Source organism: Neolamprologus brichardi, chromosome 4, assembly GCF_056152115.1.
Source record: "Neolamprologus brichardi isolate AB-2024 chromosome 4, ASM5615211v1, whole genome shotgun sequence".
Lineage (NCBI taxonomy): Eukaryota > Metazoa > Chordata > Actinopteri > Cichliformes > Cichlidae > Neolamprologus > Neolamprologus brichardi.
Genome location: NC_142107.1, coordinates 15,039,636 through 15,059,793, shown reverse-complemented (window position 1 = coordinate 15,059,793; position 20,158 = coordinate 15,039,636). Strand labels below are relative to the sequence as shown.

General features: G+C 40.1%; 1 protein-coding gene across 1 annotated transcript in view; it reads right to left on the bottom strand.

Annotated features, from left to right (window-relative positions):
* Positions 1–19,874, bottom strand: part of col5a3a (collagen, type V, alpha 3a) — a 47,557-nt gene extending 27,683 nt beyond the window's left edge. The window contains exons 1-11 of the mRNA XM_035910902.2: positions 19,600–19,874; positions 8,395–8,559; positions 7,865–8,078; positions 7,495–7,657; positions 3,181–3,303; positions 1,365–1,766; positions 791–910; positions 566–682; positions 404–457; positions 276–317; positions 35–97 (exon numbers count right to left, since the gene is read on the bottom strand). Of these exons, the coding sequence (XP_035766795.2) occupies positions 35–97; positions 276–317; positions 404–457; positions 566–682; positions 791–910; positions 1,365–1,766; positions 3,181–3,303; positions 7,495–7,657; positions 7,865–8,078; positions 8,395–8,559; positions 19,600–19,684 (1,548 nt within the window). The 5' untranslated portion in view covers positions 19,685–19,874. The remainder of the gene's footprint in view (positions 1–34; positions 98–275; positions 318–403; positions 458–565; positions 683–790; positions 911–1,364; positions 1,767–3,180; positions 3,304–7,494; positions 7,658–7,864; positions 8,079–8,394; positions 8,560–19,599) is intronic.
* Positions 19,875–20,158: the final 284 nt, after the last annotated feature.

Sequence of the window (20,158 nt, the reverse complement as noted above, 5' to 3'; positions counted from 1 at the left end):
TAACGAGTGAACCCAAGTCCTAAACCTCACTCACCAAGTCACCGGGATCTCCCCTGGGTCCTGGAGGTCCTACTGGACCAGCTGGTCCAGGAGACCCCTGTGGAAGATACATTTAGTCCATATTTGCTTACATAAACGCAATAATCGTTTAATCGCTAATTGGGTATATATGTCAATTCTACATACTAACTACTGTTCAAAAACAAACAATGTCTAACACTGAAAATCTCAGCATTTTGCACCTCATCTGAAAAGTTGAGGTGGAATTTGTTTACCTCTGGCCCTGGTAGCCCTGGGGGTCCTTTCACTATTGTACCCTAGAAAAACATGGAGAGTATCAAGTTATTTTCCATACTCATAGCCAAACTACTAGCCTATTCATTAAAAGTCTGTAACAGTTCACCGGTTCATGAATAGCTGGCTCTCCCTTCTGGCCTTTCTCTGCTCTGAGGTTACCCTGAGGAGGGGTAAAAGATGAATAGATGCGGACTGTCAGAAATCACTTAACACAGGCAACTGAAAACATCACCACTCACTTGATGTATGAGGTCACTGTGAGATTTACCTCTCCATCCCATGTCTGAGCCCTTTCCCGCTCTGCAAAGTCAAAGCCATCCTCGTACATTTCATACTCCTCATACTCTAACTCTGTATCATTCTTGAAATCCTCATATTCAAGAATCTGTTAAGGAATAACAAACTATTAGCGACTGGTGTAGTGAAAACCAAATAACCTCACAGTGTTTCTATGCTGTGCTGAAGACATTTCTTGCGTTTGCGTTTAACCTACCTCATATTCAGTAACATTTGGGCCGACTGTTACTGTGGAAACTGAGAGATTATGATAAAGGTCTTCTAAAAGGTCATCTTCATACTCTTCCACCACTGGTTCCCTTACAGGTGTGTCCTCCTGCAGGCGAGCACACAGACTTAAGTGAGTCAGAGCAGAGATTAACCAGGCGGCACTGGGCATGTCTCTGTGCCACGCACTGCCTAATAAAAACACTGCATTGTACCACATGGATGTTAGCAAAACAGGTGGATTATATGGGAGTACACTGGTTAACCAAGATAAAAGCTTACAGGTGTGCAGTTAATTACAGTGTTTACAGTGTTATTAATTGACAGACTACATCAGATTCATGTGACAGCATGAGAGAGGCTGCTGCAGCAACAGAAACAGTGTGAGTGTGACAAATTAGTTTATGTGCAAATTATAAACAGACAAATACATAGTGGTGGTAAGTGATTGCGGAGGTGAGAGGAGGAAGAGGTGCTCTCTAAATATTAGGGGAGTGATTGGTTAGAGCTGCAAATAGTGGGAGGGATTGGAACGGACAGCATCTACAGGCAAATTTGTCTACCTCCTCGGTAACCTTTGACACAGGTATGAAAGTAGAGGCTTCAGTTGTGAAGTCAGGTTCATGTGTTGGTATCTCCGTGAAGGTCTTGTAGAAAACATCAGTTGGAATGGTAGTTTCTAGGGTACTCTTAATATCTGGCAACTTAGTTGCGTGAAAAGTTCCCCTGGTTTGATATGGAGGCAGTGTTGTGGAAACTCTAAGGAAGCCTTCCTCCAGAGCTTCCTCTTCGTGTTTTTTCTTTCTGGATCCCCTCTTGCCCTTGCCCTTGCCTCTACGTTTGCCTTTAGAGCCTTTATCCCTCTTCTTTTTGTCCTTTTTTCCTTTCTTCTCCTTTTTGGGGGCCTCCTTTGGTTCAGCTGGCTGGTCACTTTGCATCAAGGCATCAGACCCATATTGGGAGGTCTTTTTATGAAAAAGTAGAATGCAAGATGAGGACATAGATGGAGGATGGAGAAAAAAACAAACACTGCTGTAAATGAAAATCATAGAAATAGCCTGCTTCAGGAAAGCCAAGAAATGTAATCAGGTCCCATGACACCCTTACAGATGCCCACTGTAAGTTCCAATGAGCTGATAAAAGCCTGACACAAAATATGAAATGAGAAGGAATACACAAATATAGATTCTAAAAAAACACATTCACTTGATATTTACTTGTGTGCTTAGAGGTCACAGTGCCTTTAATGCTACAAATGTGTTAATTATATGCAAAAAGTGTTCTCTACTAAGTGAACAAATGTGAAGGACTGCACCCCCCAAGGCAGCCGTAGTCTCTCATGTTGCCCCTTGGGAAAATTAAGTGCCCACCCCTGCTCCAGACTGACGTCCGTTACATGTCAGTGTTAGGAATGGCCCCTGCCTGAAAATGATGTTGTAGGCAAAGTCTGTAAAAGACATCAGCGACATGAATTAGATCCACTTTTAAACAAGCTCAGCGTGTAAGGGAGAATGATGGGAAGTAGGTCAGTGAAGTGACAGATGCTGACATATTCTGGACTCAAGAGTTCATTGCTCAGCTGTAGCTCTTTAAAAGCCAGCTGGATGACTATCGAAATGGACACACAGTCCCATTAATGAACTGTTCTTACATGATCATCAGTGGCTTGGCTCAACAAGTTGTGCATTCATAATTTTTTCACCTATGTTCATGTGGCATACGCACAAAAAATAGACAAACACAGAAAACATTGCGTGTGGTTCATGAAACCCACACATACAGCTGCTTCCTTCCTTTCATCTTATCTCTATCTTTCATACAGCACCAAAGACATATACAGTAATTTATGTCTATGACAGATACATCCCTTAAGGAAAGGAAGAGCTATTATATCATATTTGAGTTATGAGCTTCTGGCACTGTCTATTTTGCCAAAAGAGCATCTGACCATAGAACTGCTCCACTGCTGGCTGCATTTAAAAGAAGATACACTTACTTGCCCTATTCTGTGGTAATCGTCCAAGTCTCTTTTTAAAAGCCCTCAGAACCTTTGAAACATGTAGCTGTGTGCTTTTGCTTCTTTAACTGATTGGCTGTGAATTAAGTGTTTGGCAGCCAGAGAGACCTGCCATTAGGGCAAGAAGCAGAATTTCATAATACTGCTTAAGCATTAATACACAATGTTGGGCTACTATGAAAAAAAGACAATGACACAATATGTACAACATTTAAAAATTTCCAGGCCTTCATGTTCAGACCAAAACATAAGCCAGGATTCTACAGTTATTTAAGGTCACCAAAAGCTTGGCTTCACTGTAAAGTTTGAAGTGTCAAACATTTTTCCAGTAGGCATCACCTCCTCTCAATGGTAGTACTGACCTCCTGCAGGTTCAGAGCTTGGCTGTGATAGGGCAAAGCTGAGTCACAGTCTGGTATGTAGTTTACACAGTAGTTGGCAGCAGCCTCGCCGTCCTCCACAATCAGCAGTTGTTGAATATCTCCCTGAAAAAAATAATAAAAAATAAAGAAATCATGCAGCTGCTACTGCATGCTGAAATGACATTTGGGATGGAACAGAAAATAGAAATTAAACACTCCAACTTGACAGATGCTATGAAAACATCTGGCTACATTGCTAAATGTAAAGCAGAGTGTTGTAAAGGAGTGCCACAAAATGTCAGCAACAGTAAAATTGTTACTGACTATTGGACCTCTTTTTGGCCATAACCCCATGAGGGGCCCAAATGTGTGCACGAAACAGTCAAGCAGCTCTCTACCGCCGCCCCCCGTCGGGACCTTTCACTTCCCATCCTGCCCTGTGGGCAATGCCAGAGTGTATATATAGACACACAGAGAGACAGCATAGCTGTACCCTGCAGCACTGAACCCAGAGTCTTTTTTTGGCTTTAGCGGCCTTAAACGCAAGACAACTGTAAACTTCTATCAACATCATATTTCACATCAGTCCTTCTTGTACTGAAATTACAAGGTTAATTAGTTTATAATGCCAATGAATACTCATCATACAGATAGTATCAAGAAAAGTATCAAAAATAATGTTTAAATAAAATTATATAAGATATTTAAAATATTTAAGAAAATGTTATATTTTAACTATTTTTTGGCTGAGATCACAACATTTTAAAGGATGAATAAATACAAAAATAACAAACACAAGCTTCAATAGTAAAAGAATAGGAGCTGTGGGGCTAATTTCTTTGAGACATGGATCAGAGAGTAATTGACAAAAAAACACAGTGCTGCCAGCCCCACAGGACAGTGGCTGATAAGGTTTTGATTGAATTAGTGATACAAATCTATGTAACTGACACGCTATAGCAAACATACTGCCTGGTGAAATGTGTCCAGGGACAGTTGGGCAACCATTTATAATAAATTAAGTTAGATTAAGCATTTGATTTTGTGGTAATTGTAGCCCCGTTGTAATCTCTTTAATTAAGATTTAGCTGCCAGAGGTGAAATAAATCTAAACACATCACTTCTCCTTTACCCACCGCCTCATATTTCTTCCAGCACAACTCAAATCAGCAGTGCATGTCTATGCAAAGCCTTGATCATCGTGAACAAAACTGTAATCCTAGGAATGACTGTTCAAACAGTCATTTATGCTTTAATGTATTAAACATGAAAGGATTTGTTATCCATTTATCCCTTTTTTCTTCCTGTTTTGGCCAAAAGCCCATGTCAAGCAAAGAAAATTATTGCACTCTAAGGTGTGATAGAGAGAGAGAGTGAGAGCTGCAGGGAGATGGAGAGAGAGCAAGAGAAGGCAAAAAGGAGCTAATCCAATCTAATCCAATCTCAATTCAAGATCAAAGGAAATGCTTCCACAGACAAGTTTTCCTGTTTTTCTTGCCTAGCAGGAGCCCTCTCTTCTTGAAAAACACAGCAAGTGAGTGTTGCACCAAATCGTGTGTACGCTGCCATTATTCATTTAGGTTGGGGCAAGGACATCTAAAGAGGCTATGTGAGGGCGTGTTGAAAAAGGAGTGCACCTCAGCTGAACCTGCAAATTTCCAGTGACGCCCAATCTTCTTTCATGTTGTCACACATGTCACTGTAGGCACAGGCTCATTAATGTTTAAAAGTCCACTCCACTTCCCCCTGCCGTCTCATATAGGGTGTGTTGTGCCAGATAGCCAATAATCTTCACCAAATCACAAGTAACCAGGCCTTCTCTGTGGAGTTGTCCAGCCTTCGCCTAATCAGATTTCTTGTGTGAGTCATAATCTTGTGTGAGTGAAGGAGCTAGAATATAATAAGCGATCTCACTGCAAAACTGCATTTTGACACTAACAGATGCTCATGTCTAACCAAAAACATCTGACTATCATCAGCTATGAGTCATTAGCGAGACAAAATTAACTTTGACTTAAAGAGACTTTGATTAATACTTCTCTATTTTTTAATGGTAAATCTATGTATGCCTTTGGTAAGCATTTCAATAAAGCTAAACTTTAAAGATATGCTTGACAAAACTTTGTTTCAACATGCCTTACAAGCAGAGCCAAAAATATTTCTTATTTCCTGTACTAAGCGAGACAGAAAGAATCTGAATTTCCTAACAAATAAATACTGGGCTGGATTTTATCTGAGCAGTCAGCATGTTGGAGACATACAAACAGGGCACATAGCAGCCAAAAAGGAGTCCAGTCAGACCTAAAATTTGCTTTCCTATAAAGAGCAGGGTATGAATGCAAAATTTCTGCAGTCATTTGTAAGCAATCTGGAAGCAATAGAGACATTAGTGGCTGACCAAAGTCTCCATGCTCCCACGCTGATCTCCCACGGTGGGAGAACTGGGCTGGAACACTGACCTCCTCCCCAGAACCAGGGTCTGGGAACAGAGGGCCAAAGGTCAGCCTACTTAATTTTTTTTTCCTTGTGGCACCAGCCTCACCCAAGGTGTACAACTTTGATAATCAGATAACATATGTGAGAAATGTGTCTTTTATCGACACTTGTATCAACAAAAATATAAAGTTGAACAAATTATTTTGGGTTACTTAACGCTCTACAGCAAACAAGATTTAAAGACTCTGATAGACTAAGCTGATTGCACGCTTCCTTACACGTGACCACAAAAATTGCATGTATTAAAGTAAAGGATGGATCTGATTAAGGATGGTCTGAAGAGTATTAGTCATCACCACAAATTTGGTATCATCATCATAACTTTTCACAAACGAAGACGAATAAGAGCATGGGAGTGTTTTTGGAGCGAAGCCAGAGATTAAATAGTCTCCATTGCTTCTGAACAGGGAAATTTATAGAGCCCACAAGGAGACACATTTCTTAACTGAAGTGGGGATATAAAATAATTTAACAACTGAAATGCCTGAGAGGAAAGGGTAGGAAGGAAAAAAAAGAGTGACTTACAACATGAGATGGTCAACTAGATTATTGCACAGGAAAGATTAAAAAATGTATGGACAGGGTTAAGGAATTAGTTATTGATTATGTATGAGGAAATCTGTTTCTATATGTCAAAAAAAAAAAAAGACAGAATGAAGTTATAATAACCCTTCCTCTGGATGTTCATAATTTCAGATGCAGTCTTCCTTTTTGCAGACTGTGTAGTATTCTTAGGTCGCTGATGGAGAAGAAAAACTACTTTATTAACCCAACTGTATAACTTATACCTCTACTAAAATTAACATCTTATACCTTCTCTTTTTTAAATTTTTTTTTTGCTCCATCGCTGAATAGAGACAAAGCCCTGGCGATATAGCAGGGGAAGGGGCTTGAGCCCGTCTCTATTTTATGCTGTGGATGAGAGACTTAGAGTGGAGCTTCATTGGGAATGACAATGGGGCAGGGGTTGTGTATTGTTATGGAAAGCACGCAGAATTATTTATGACAAAACAGAGGAATAAAAAAACACAAGTTTTTTTGTTATGGGTTTCTTTTTTGGCTTCTCCTTTTTCCATGCATATTGATACATGTGAACAAATCTTTGTAACTGAACAAGGATTAAATCACCAGCTGTTTCAGGTAGATATATGCTGGCAACCCCCCCTCAAGAAATGCATAATTATTGAATTTGAGGTGGGCTTGATTAAACTGGTCATATCTCCTTTCTACTTCCTCTGAAACACATTTCTTTTTATCTTTTTTCTGTTCAATAGCACTTGATTAATATTAGTGCCCTGTCATCACAGGCTGAAATGAATGCTATATTGTGGCAGACAGACAGGTAGATAGACTCATCTTAGGCATTAAAGAGCTAAATTGGTATTAGTATGAAACATTAAGAAGTTCGAGAGGCTCACAAACACGAACAACTCATGCAAATGAAAATAAGGTCATCTTGTCAATGTGCCCTGCATTGCATTGCATATCAGTGAAACTAGATACTTGTATACCTCAATAAATTAATGCACAAAGAATGCACACTTGATAGAAATTGACTGCATGGTTTGCCTCAAGTAACTCTGGGATGCAATGTTTTGCCCAAGAACATTTTAGCATGTGGAGACTAGAGGAACAATTCATAGCCAACATAAAAATAATCTATTCAAACTTTTATTTTTTGTCTGCAACGGATGTGCAGAAATGTTGAGTGAATACTAAAAAACTCCAAAACAAACAAATTAAAAAAACAAAACAGAAAATTGTACTGCCTGAAAAACTATAGAAACATTTGAGCTTTATTTTTTCATAATGCCCTACCTCAAATATTTCTTCATCCAGCAGCCGTGTCCCAAACACAGTGACACCCTCTGTGCTGACTACAGCATTGTCCCCTCGCAGCAGTTCAACGGTCTCTACTTTCTTGCAATCCAAGTAAAGGGTCACAGTTTTATCCTGCACACTATAGGCTATCCGGTGCCATCTGAAAGAAACAAAGATAAAGGGAAACTTAACACACTTTGGGCTTGAGGTATAAGCTTTGTCTGTTTAAGGTTTAAGAAAGTTGTTGCAAATGCAGTTAATGTCATTTACGCTGGTGCGCTGGTTTGATCTACCAAACACACAAATCACCTTCACTCTAAATTTTAATAGGTCTTATGTAGAAGAAATCAGCCCTCAAACTACCCACTTTCCATCAGCAAAGTTGACCTTCTTGAAAATGGGGTACAGTTCTGGTGCTGGCTGCCCATCCTGATCCTCATATAGGAAGACAGGTGACCGGCCTACTTCGAGCCCCAGCTGTTGTACTCCCTGGTCATCATACAGCGAAAGCAGGAAGAACTGGGAGCCCTCTTTAGCTCGCATGGTAGTCATCAGGGAGAAATTCTCAGGAAACGTGGTATCTGAAGGGAGAGAGGAGAGAACAGGAGAGAGTTGATAAGTCATACAAGAGAGAGCACAGCAGGGACCCCTCACCCTCACTATAGTGACAACTGAGTAGAAATAATAATGGTTAAAACTATTGCCAATGAAAGCCGTCAGCCCAGGAGGAGCAGTACGTGCAGTTTGTTCATATCTCTCGTGGTTTTGCTGAAACAAGCTGAGACACATTTGAGTGATTTCTGCTTGTTTCTTTGGAAAATTGCAACGTTTCTTTCTTTATATTACATTGAAAAACAACTCTGTATAAGGTCTTGTAGGAAAAAAATAGGCCATTACCAGGGAAGAGCTGTTTGGTGGGAGCACTGAGCTGGATCTTTTTGATCCTGTAGGCCAGGTCTGTCTCCTCTGTGTCTCTCCTGCTGGTGCAGAGACCAGCCTCCAAGGACACCCCCTCCATGTTCTCTGACAGCTTCAGCATTTGCAGAACATCGATGGAATCAGCTGGAAGTGAAAGAAAAGATAAGAAATTAGCCATCCGTCTATAGTTCTACATCAGATAAAACAATTTAGTGGGTTTTTGTTTCTCATAAACTGAAGCTAATTTTCTCTCTTTCAACAAGGTGATGTTAACTTGCCTGGCTTCCATATTTTAATCTTTATTTCTGTATTCTTGTATAAAGAACTATAATAAACATGCTGAGTGGAGGTTGTGTTTTTGCTTGTCACTTTAAAACTTAAATTCTGCCAGTGTGACAGCACTTTTGTGTCTGGCTGAGTTAAGTGCTGGTTGCTACCAAGCTGAAAGGCAGGGTTTAATGAGGCTGGAAGCTTGTTTGAAAGTGTGGAGCCTTCCTGCTTCCTAGGAGTCGGAAGAGAAAAGCTCCTCTGAGATGTGGCGGCAGGTGGCCAGACTACTGTGGGTGTTATTATAGGACTGGGGTAGTACAAAGCCTAACCATAATCCTGCTCTAGCACACCTGGCAGCTGACACCTGCACACCACTGACCGTGTAGCAGCTAGCAGCAATATGCCCCCCATCTTGTTTATCACACTGAACAATTCACTGGTTTAAATTAGTTCATCAGTGATTCATTACTTAAACATATTTAAGTAAGATATCTAATTTTAATATTAATTTTGGTAACGGGGTGACACTTCTTTTATTCCCATAAAATTCCCTTTGCACTTATCTGAACAATAGACAAAGAAATCAGATTAATACCATGACGGTACCTGATCACAGTAAAATGACTCATTCCAAAGCTGTTGAAATCTAAATGGACTAAACTTCATTACCACATCAAGCAAGAAAAATCTTGAAAAATAAGAATTTGTTGCCATGTAAACGCATATATTATTAAATTGTACTTATTTGCAATAAGCAGAGCAACTTTTGGCCTGACGGATATGAAATGTACTCCAGTATAAAGTCTCTCTCATTATAATGAGCCTGTGCTGTATTTGCAGTATGCTGTTCGTGTAATTTTAGATGTTCCGCTGATAAAATGCTGCTATGAGCATTAGCCAGGATCAGAGCTTTGTGTGCAGCCAGTCCCCCACCAGCTGCTAGAGAGAGCCACTCAGCACTTAGCATTCCAGGCATCTGAAATGAGGATCCTAAACCCAAATTGCCTCCTGAAGCTCTTGTCCCGTGTACAGAACTCTCCTTTTATCTCCTTGTTAATTAAACATATGGAATGAGTTTACTGTTGTCCAGACAGTGCTTACTGAAAAAACACTGTGTTACATTTTATGCCATTATTTATTTGCATAGCATACATCCTTTATTCAAATCAGCTCTGAGAGCTCACCCTCTCAGAAAGCCAGCATGGCAACAGGGTTGTAAAGCTAGTAGCCAGGCTTGAACAATGTAAAACAAAAAGGACAGATCTAAAAGTGTTTAAGATCTCAAAGATTAAATATTGCATTTATGCGCAGTTTTAAACAAGCTTTGTAAATTAAGTAGTTACAGAAGGTCCTATCTTCTTTCAACAGAAACTTTGCACTGTTATACTCCCACACACTGCCCACACTTATAACCTGATTGAGGACTGGCATTCCTTCCTGTTGCAAATTTCTGGTTGTGGTTTTCAGTTTCTCATATTCTCATATCTTTAGGGAGGCTGTGTTAGTGCTTGTTATTTTCACTGTGCAACGTTTTAAGAGTTTTCCTCAATACTTAGCAAAATTATCAACAATAGTATCACAGAAATATGTTAGAGGTACCTGAGTTAACACTATAATTGTATTAATTTCATATTACCTTGTATGTCTTTTTGCTGCGTACAACCATCAGGTTGAAAAATAATGACAAATGGCTAATGGAAGTGTTAATATGTATGTAAACCTTACATGTACCATTACATATGTAATATTGCATTAATCAATTAATTTATTTATTTATTTCCTGCAAAAATACATTTATACTGATACTTATTAAATGACTTCATTACAACACACAGCTTCTCTTCTACTAAGCCCTGCACACTAACATCTATAGCCATACTTACTATTGAAAATACACAAAAAAATGCATTTAGTTGTACTATTAATTTATAAATTTGATATTTACTAAGCTCAGCTTTCCTTCTAAAGATTTTGCTTACTTTGAAAGAAATATTAGAAAAACGTGTTTTTTAATTTGAACTCGTGAGTATAATTAGGCAGAGAAGAGTGACGTAATAAATTAAGCACATGATCTGAACAGTGAATTTAACATATATTGTTCATTTTCCTTTGATGATGCCTAGCGACAGACTCCACTATTTTCTTGCCAAGTGAGAAAGAGAAGACTCCATTAATGAAATCACCACTAATCCAAATTACCTCAAATTTTACATTTCACTTACTTGAGTCCTCTGCAGTAAACTGGCCAAATCTGTTAATCACAGATTTGGCAGTATATTACAGGATCAGGTGCTGAGAGAGGCAATAAACAGATGGATAGGAAAAGCATAGCAAGACTCTTTGAATTATTATTGAGATGTGATCAATAAAAAATTATTTGGGCTGTCCTGCTGGTTAAATTTGCTCCCAAAATGAACTCGTTATAACCAGTTTACCTTTGTGACACTTAATATAAGCAAGTCACCAAAAAAACCTAGGAATTTTCTTAACTGCATGTGCAGTTCAGCGTTACAGGAGCCAATCACAGCTGTCATAGGAGAAGAGATAGGGCACACTGAACCTTAAACATGCAACCAGTCGACCATATGATGCCAGAAAACAATTCATCCTCACATTCATTCTAATGGCCAATCCAGAACCACCAAGTAGCCTAACGTGTCTTTGGACTGTGATAGAAAGCCAAAGTGAATCCATGTACAGAGTAGCCGACTAGTAAAGTCAAAACCAAAACATCTTGCCGCGCGACATCAATGACAACCTATAACCACCACACCATGGTGCAAATTGATGGTTGGATTCAATTCAATTCAATTCAATTTTATTTATATAGTGCCAAATCACAACAAAAGTCACCTCAAGGCGCTTCATAGATACAGAGAAAAACCCAACAATCATATGACCCCCTATGAGCAAGCACTTTGGCGACAGTGGGAAGGAAAAACTCCCTTTTAACAGGAAGAAACCTCCGGCAGAACCAGGCTCAGGGAGGGGCGGCCATCTGCTGCGACCGGTTGGGGTGAGAGAAGGAAGACAGGATAAAAGACATGCTGTGGAAGAGAGACAGAGGTTAATAACAGATATGATTCAACACAGAGAGGTCTGTTAATACATAGAGAGCGAGAAAGGTGACTGGAAAGGAAAAACTCAATGCATCATGGGAATCCCCCGGCAGCCTACATCTATTGCAGCATAACTAAGGGAGGATTCAGGGTCACCTGGTCCAGCCCTAACTATATGCTTTAGCAAAAAGGAAAGTTTTAAGCCTAATCTTAAAAGTAGAGATGGTGTCTGTCTCCCGAATCCAAACTGGAAGCTGGTTCCACAGAAGAGGGGCCTGAAAACTGAAGGCTCTCCCTCCCATTCTACTTTTAAATACTCTAGGAACAACAAGTAGGCCTGCAGAGCGGGAGCGAAGTGCTCTAATAGGGTGATATGGTACTACAAGGTCATTAAGATAAGATGGGGCCTGATTATTTAAGACCTTGTATGTGAGGAGCAGGATTTTGAATTCAATTCTGGATTTAACAGGAAGCCAATGAAGGGAAGCCAATGAAGGATGGATGGATGACCAAAAACTCTCTGTTGACTGCCTATGGAGAAGCAAAAGACATAGCACTCTAGAGTCCCCTTTTTTCATCCAGCTAAATTCTCACTAAATAGTTAAGCGTTTACATTTCTGTAGCTCAGGAGGTAGAGCAGGTCACCTACAAAGTTTACTTTGGACTTCTCCTCATGTCTGGGATCTAATCCTTAATGTTTGTATTTCATTGAATTGGTAGATTCTCTGTCTAATCCCAAGAGAGTTCTTCATTGCTCTGGTGTGGCCTTGTTTGATTCCTGACTGCAAATCAATTTCCTTTGCAAAAGTAAGTCCAAATCCAGTATACACACAATGTTCCTCTGTCTGAGGATGCGAGGTCATGAGGCAATGATATTTGGAACAGTCTGAATAATGTTTTAAACTAAAGTCTTGTGGTTTTAATTATAGAGGATTTGTAACATTCTGTCAGCAGAATTTAGACCAGCACCTGACAAAATGACCAATGTAAGCTAATATAATTTGCTTTTGGGCACAATTGTTAAATTACCATCCACAGATTAATTTAATAAAGCAACTACTGAGTCATGGAAGATTTTTTTTTCCTCTAATCACTATGAGCCTTAAAGCTGTTACCCAATTCCAAACATTTTTTTAAGTATGGACTGACAGGAGACTCTTGACCTCTGACTTTCACAAGATAACAAAGAAAAGTGGAAAAAACACAACAATGCCACAGGGAAAACTCTGAGACAAGCTGCAGGAACTCCTTCGAAAAGGATCCATCCATCAATTTAATGGGCTACACTGAAAGAAAGAGAAAAAAATAGCCATGGATCTGTTTGGTAAGCTGACTCAGAGGGCATAGGAAGTCACTGTCCTGACTTCCTATGTCCTTAAATCTATCAAACTTTCACTACTGTTACAGCTTGATAGATTTAAGGATGACTATCCCTATTTCACCTCACACCTTATCTGGCATAAAAGGAAGAACTAAGAGTGGTGGAAGATTGCCAAATGAAGTCTGGATCAGTGAAAGAATGTTATCTATTCCCTGCTTTGGAGTCTCTTATGTCACCTTGAGTTGTGTCAGTTCTTGCATCCTCCTTACCTATCCTGCAGCACTGACTGTCTGAACAGGTTCTGCTCGCATCTCATTATGCTTTGCAGTATTCGTGCCCTTACCTCACCCTTCAAATTATGTTAATTCTACAGAAACTTGGGAAGACTAGCTGAGCATAAAAGAGAACATCTGGTACGGGCTACTGATAAACAAAACGGTCCCCACCATTTGGCTGAATGTGCTGTGAAACAGCATCAGAAATTCTCAAAGGACTGATGACTCAGAATGTTTTCCAATCACGCCAAAAGGTCAGACTGTTTGGAAAAGGGCTGAAATGTCCAGCAATTGCACAGACACCAGGCATTTTTTTGAGAATACTCACAGCTAACATGCACTGAACACCATATGATGATACATAATCATCCATATAAATGCATACAGTTCAATGTCGTAAGACACTTGTCAGTCTGGTTTTTTGTTTGTTTGTACTTTTATCTTTGAGAACACCATGTCTGCCCCACAAGAGTGACAGGCACAGTTTTCCTCATAGTAAAAAGCTCTGCAGTCCAACTCAGAGTTCCCATGTAAATACAGCCAAACAATCCACATCTCTCTGTGTCTTCTCTGGCTGTGTGACACTTGACATAATCTCTCCATCGCCTGCGGTCATACAACTTAGCACCACTTCAGTCGTAGATCGACATAATGTGTTCTCTGTGTTTGAAAAGCAAATGTCTCCAAAGACATTCTCCATGACTCATACCACCTACGCTCACAACCATCCTTGAAAATACCCCTCACACACACACTACTCTGTCAAAAAGTACTGAATCCTGAAACTGGGGACTTTTTAAAAGAAATGCAGCCAGAAACAAATCTCAGCAATAAGAACTTCCCATAGTATCTTGGACCACACCCTGAGATGAGTGGAGGAAGAGAATCTCACATTTAAAGACTGAAATACTTTTCAGATGTAGCCTATAACAAATGAGACAGAAAACATGTGCACATGAAGCTGAAATACACAGCCAGTAAATTATTCTTTTTAGATGGGTATATGAAATCCATCTAAAATCTATTTATTAAAATCCAACTCACCACGAAATCTGCTGTTGTGACAGAATTTCTTCAGAAAATGGGAAATGTTGTAAAATATTGAATGGTATTGAAAATGATGACAGACACAGTGGTTGAATAAATCCAGACACATTTTCCCCCGTGGCTGCAAGAAAAATAGCCTTTAATCTAATTAAGACTTGGTGTGACCTTTTGTCTGGGTCACGACTGTGTGTGGACAGAAACTCTCTGAGCTGCAGAGAGCTAATGCATGCGGAAGAGACACGCAAGCACAAAAAAAGAATAATAAACTGTCTGCACACCTAGTCACAGCAGAATAGACAAAAACTGTTTGTAGCTCAGTTCTAGCTTTAACATTCCCAGAGGAAGAGAAAAGCACTTTGGAACACTGCCTTTGGAACAATTTCTCTCTCACCATATTAATTACTGTGTCAAACACTTTACTCATTTGCTTATAAATAAAAGTAACTGAAGCACAAGAATACATTTGTGCAAACTACTGCAAAAGCATTTTTTTTTTCATTCTTTGGGCATTGCTTATATACTGAGGCCACAACAACCTACTATTGACTAAATATCTCTCGTGCCATTAAATCATCAGTCATAGTCAAAGGACCTTTAGAGATCTGTGTGCATGTGTGGATCAGGCTTGTTCCGGCACATTCAGCTGAATCTCTCTGAGCTTAGGATCTGGGGAATCTGGAGGCTGGATCAGTGCCTTGGGCTTTTTGTTGTGTTCCTCAAGCTGTCCCTGTGCCATTTTTGAGTTGTGGAGGGTGCGCTGTTTAATGCTGGGGAAGCTGCTGTTTTGAGAGAATGCCTTTGCCTTTGGGGTTGTGTTTGGTCTGGAGCAATGTGTAGGTGAGAGTATCCCACACGAATACCAGGACCAAGGACTCAAGGATTTGCAGAAGACTACTGCATTTGAACAAGATGATCTGTGTCATTTATACAACATGGCAATGGTTTAAATGTTGTGGGTGATAGGATTATGTCTGTCTGTCTGGCTGCTTGTCTGTGGGCAAGATAAAGTCATCACACTGGTGACCGAAATAAAGGTTGACTATGAAGAGAAATGTGTAACAGCCCACAAAGAGACTTTTTAGTAAAGGGCACCAGAAACAAACACCCTAAGTCCTCCTTATCAGATGTATGAATAAATATTGTTACCCTGCAGTGCCAACTTAAGTGCTTTTTTTCCACAGCATGTGATTGTCTAAGAAAATGTGTTTCACAGTGTCATCATGGCAAAATTTGCTCTAAGATACACCTTGGGGGTGGGGAACGTCATTGTCATTTTGGTTTTTTGGCAGAAGCTTCAATGCCTGTCTGTATGTCTTTGGCTGGATTTTGTCAATATGATGGGTGTGGTCAGAGTCAAGTCAAAGTATTATTTTGAAAGCCTGCAGCGCATAAAAATGCAGAGATATTTATTACACTGAATTTGTTGTGTTTATAGATCTGCTTTTGGTTATCACTGACGGTTTAGGAGCGTGTCAAGTCAGCAGTTGCACAGATGGTGGCTGGGAATTTTTGTTAATCATTTTCTCAGGGGTAACGAGTTAGGAAGTCCTATTAATGGGGTCAATCAAAGCAAGGATGTGAGTAAAGAGGACAACCTAATTGAATATTAAGTGTTCTGTCTTAAGCATGTATTATGTAAACCGGGTATCTATCATATGCTCTCTTCATAATAAGAACTTGATCTATCTCAAGTCTACACTCAAAATAATCCAAACAGGTGAACGGAAACAAATATTACAACAACACTGCTGATTGTCAATGTAGGTCACTGGGCATATGTGGTTGTTTGGGCTAATGCCCACACCAGTAATGCTTTTTGTGTTGACACTAAATGGTGGAATCCAGTTACACATTTTGCTCCAGTTCACATCAGTACCACATTCTTCAGTCTCCACAGTTTGTTTTGCTCATGTTTGCTCACAGCACGACAGGCTAACAGGCCAAAAGCTGTTTGGCCCATAGAGAAAACACCTGCCCGTGAAGGCCCATAACTGGACAAGCAATACACACAAACATACATAGAAACACACACACACATTTATACTACTAGGCTTGTCAGGACTTTCTTTCACTAATGTAGATCCATTCTCTACTGCAAGGCTCACAATGGTCCTTGTTGATTCAAATCATCAAGCCCTGGGCAATAGTGAGGGAAAAACATGCACATCTATGCATGACCAAGCCCATTTTAGTTTCAAACACAAGCTGTCATCTAGACTTTGATACATAACATTAAGGCAGCTTTATGGAGAGCAACAGGGTTTCAAAAATCAAAGCAGAACACAGTATTATAAAATAAAATATTCACAAACTATGTGTAATACAGGTACAGACATGACTATTTCATTTTTGCTCCAGAGAAACAGTATAAGTGGAACTCAGAGACCAAGATTACTCCAATGTTAGTGGTCGTATATGGTTTTAAATTACTTTAATAGGAACTCTTAATGATTATTCAGAGATGGTGCACGTGATGGATGATTTTGAAATAACTTTTCTGAAGTTCGGAAATGTGGATAAATGACATGCGAGGATACATGGACAGAAAGGAAACTCATTTGATGTTTGTTTATTGCAAGTCCACAGGAAGCCGTTCCAGCTAGTCTCCCAAAAAGCTGCTTGGAGCATCCAGTGATCAGGAACTCAGAGTCATAGAAGCCTGAGGGGAAGGGAGTTTCTGGAAGCCAGATGTCCATTGAAAACTATAGATTGAGGTTTGGCACCACAAAGTGTATAGGCATCATATCTAAAGATGAAACACTTGGGGGAATTCCAAACAGTCTGCTTCATCACAATGTCAGAGAAGCAGTTTTGATGTGATACTTGCAGCATCAGCAAGTAAGGACAGACATCAGCATATCTAACACTTCTCATGTTTAATGATTCAATTAGAATAGCTTAAACTCATTTCACAGGAACTAACACTAGAGCTGTAATGTCTCTTTTCTCATTCTCTATGCTGATAAATGCAGCAGCCTTTTTTTCATGTGTTTTCATTTGCCAGTAATTTGTTGCTGGATCAAAGGCGAACAAGCTTTGCTGCCATCCTTTGGGAGTCTGGTGAAGGATCGGCAAGAAGACTGAATCAAACGGGACACAGTGAGGGGGCTGTATGCACAATTTGCCCCCTATCACAGGCAAAAGCAAGAGGAGCAAGATGATGTAAATGATGTGATAAGGCATATAAAATAAAAACAAACATCCCATACACCCAGACTTTGAGCAGACTAAAAAAAGAAAAGAAAGAAAACAAAACTGAGCAGAAACACATCAAGGCAGCACAACAGAGGATTCTAAAAGAAATGAACCGTGCACAAGTCCAAGAACATCGCACTTCCTGTTAGCAAACATAACTACAAAGTACTCTCTCATCTCCCGAACACACACAGAAAGCATATGGGAAAGCATTCTTGAACTGCAGTACACACAACACACACACACACACACACACACACACACACACACACATGCATGCTTAAATTCACAGGCACAAGACACAAACACATTATCAGCCACATGTGCATATCTAAGACTGTCATATCTGTACCACCATATGTCCTATTCACTCTTTTAATCATGTGAGGCTCTCACTTCACAGACCCTCAATAGAAAGCAATGGACACCATGGACAACCGCTGTGCCACCTGAATGCCACTTGTGTCACGGGGTGGCTGTAGCTCAGGAGGTAGAGCAGGTCACCTACTGATCGGAAGGTTGGTGGTTCGATCCTTGGCTCCTCCAGTCTGCATGTCAAGTATCCTTGGGCAAGATACTAACCCCAAGTTGCTCTCCGATGCATCCATCGGAGTATGAATGTGTGTGAATGTGAATGTAGTTAAAAAGCACTAAGTATAGATAAAGTGCTTGTGAGAATGGGTGTGATTGGGTGAATGTGGCATGTTGTATAGAGCGCTTTGAGTGCTCCGAGAGAGTAGAAAAGCGCTATATAAGAATCAGTCCATTTACCATTTTGTTTGAGCCAATGAATTCCAAAAATCTTGCCAGTCATAAAAGTAGGTGCAGCCGAAAAACCAAGAGGGACAACAAAATATGTGTAACTACTTTGGAAAGACCACAAAATCCCTCCATCACTGAATCTGTAAACTGCAACTCTTGTAAAGAAGTAGTCTGTATCAGTTAATGATACTTGTGCCAGAGACCTGCGTGGGTGACAATTAGAAGTGAGCTACTTGCCATGTCGGCAACAAGCAATTCTTAAAATGGCTGCATCAATGGCTGGTTTTTATTTATTTATTTTTGAAAGTGCAACAAATGTGAAGGCCTGGACACTGTGACAGACAGATACAGCTGTTTGATAGTCACCAGATGTCTTCTTTTTTGCAGGTGGATAACTGGAAAATGTGTCCAATGATTATATTCCACCAAAGTGGAAGTGGGTCATATCAGTTACTGTGCAAATGTGATCTGAGATTCAAGTCTGCAATAAAATACATCACTATAAAAGTGTGCCAGAATCAGGAAGGCAGTAGTAATATGTGCATTAATTTAAGATCTGTGTGCATGAAACCGATCCATGGAAGGAATTTTAATCTGCCCACTTCTTGCAGTGTTTCAGCCATTCGCAAGCCAACGTCAAACCCTCTTTCACAGTAAACCGACGCCGGTCACAAGCAAACTCAAACATGACATCACACATCTCCTTAAATCGCTGATTTACACCTGACGCATGAAGGACACAGCCCAATTCAAATCTTGGAAATATCTTTGATTAAAATACAACAAGAACAGGAAAAGATGAGAAAGCTGCTAAATACCCTCCCAGTGCAATGAGGCGGATAATTAATCTGTCGTATGCAAGAGGGGGTTATATTACAATCATCTGCACACCTCTCAAGCATTCCGACAACTTCTAAAAGTCATTTGAGTCAGCTTGCAATTTTAATCCCAGCCCGAAGCGACTCTGTAGAACAAGTAGCAGCATCAACAAACCATTTGCAAAGATTTAAATGAGTCTAACACACCAGGAACCAAACTGAATCTAAGATGAAGGTGTGAAGATCTGCGCTAATAACTTTGTGTTGGCTAAAGGTTAAGTGATCAATAAAAGAGTCTTTAAAAATAGTCAGGGAAACTTAGATGAAGGGGACAAAGCGTCAATCAGACCACAGAAGGCTATAAGGGGGCATAAAAAACATTTTTGCATTTTCAAGGATCTGTATTGTACATTTGAGTGTCCAGCTAAATACTTTACCCGCTTGTGTCGTTGTTACATGAAGCAGAACAAACAGAAACAGTGTTAGTCTCCAGCGCGACCAGGTCCTTATTAAATGGTCCATCTTTCAATGCGGGGACCTGTTTCCAGACCCAAAACTTTAGACTGCAGGCGTTGTTGCTGCTGGAACTAGGCAGCCATGTGCGAAGAAACGGAGACAAGCCAGTGTGCAGCTCCACTTGCTTGACTGTTGAGAAGTTTTGTTGTGGTGTCTTCTCTGAGGTTCGCTCTGCTCCTCTAATTCAATTTCTCCCTCTCGCCATCACTCCCTCCCTCTCTGTGTTCTCCTCCTCCGCCTTGTCCCTCCCACAGGACGGTGTACTGCGTCGCATGGCTGCGCCGTGCGCCTCCAGGGACTCCATCATAAATCACGTTTATTACTCGCGTAATTTGTCAGTTCCCACTTCTGAGAGGTTGTCATTACCCACAGACAACGTGTAAAGTACAACAAATTTACCTGGTAACTTGTCATATAGATTTTTTTTGCAGAACTAAATTAGAACAGGATGACACCTGAGTCAATTAGATACAAGATTTT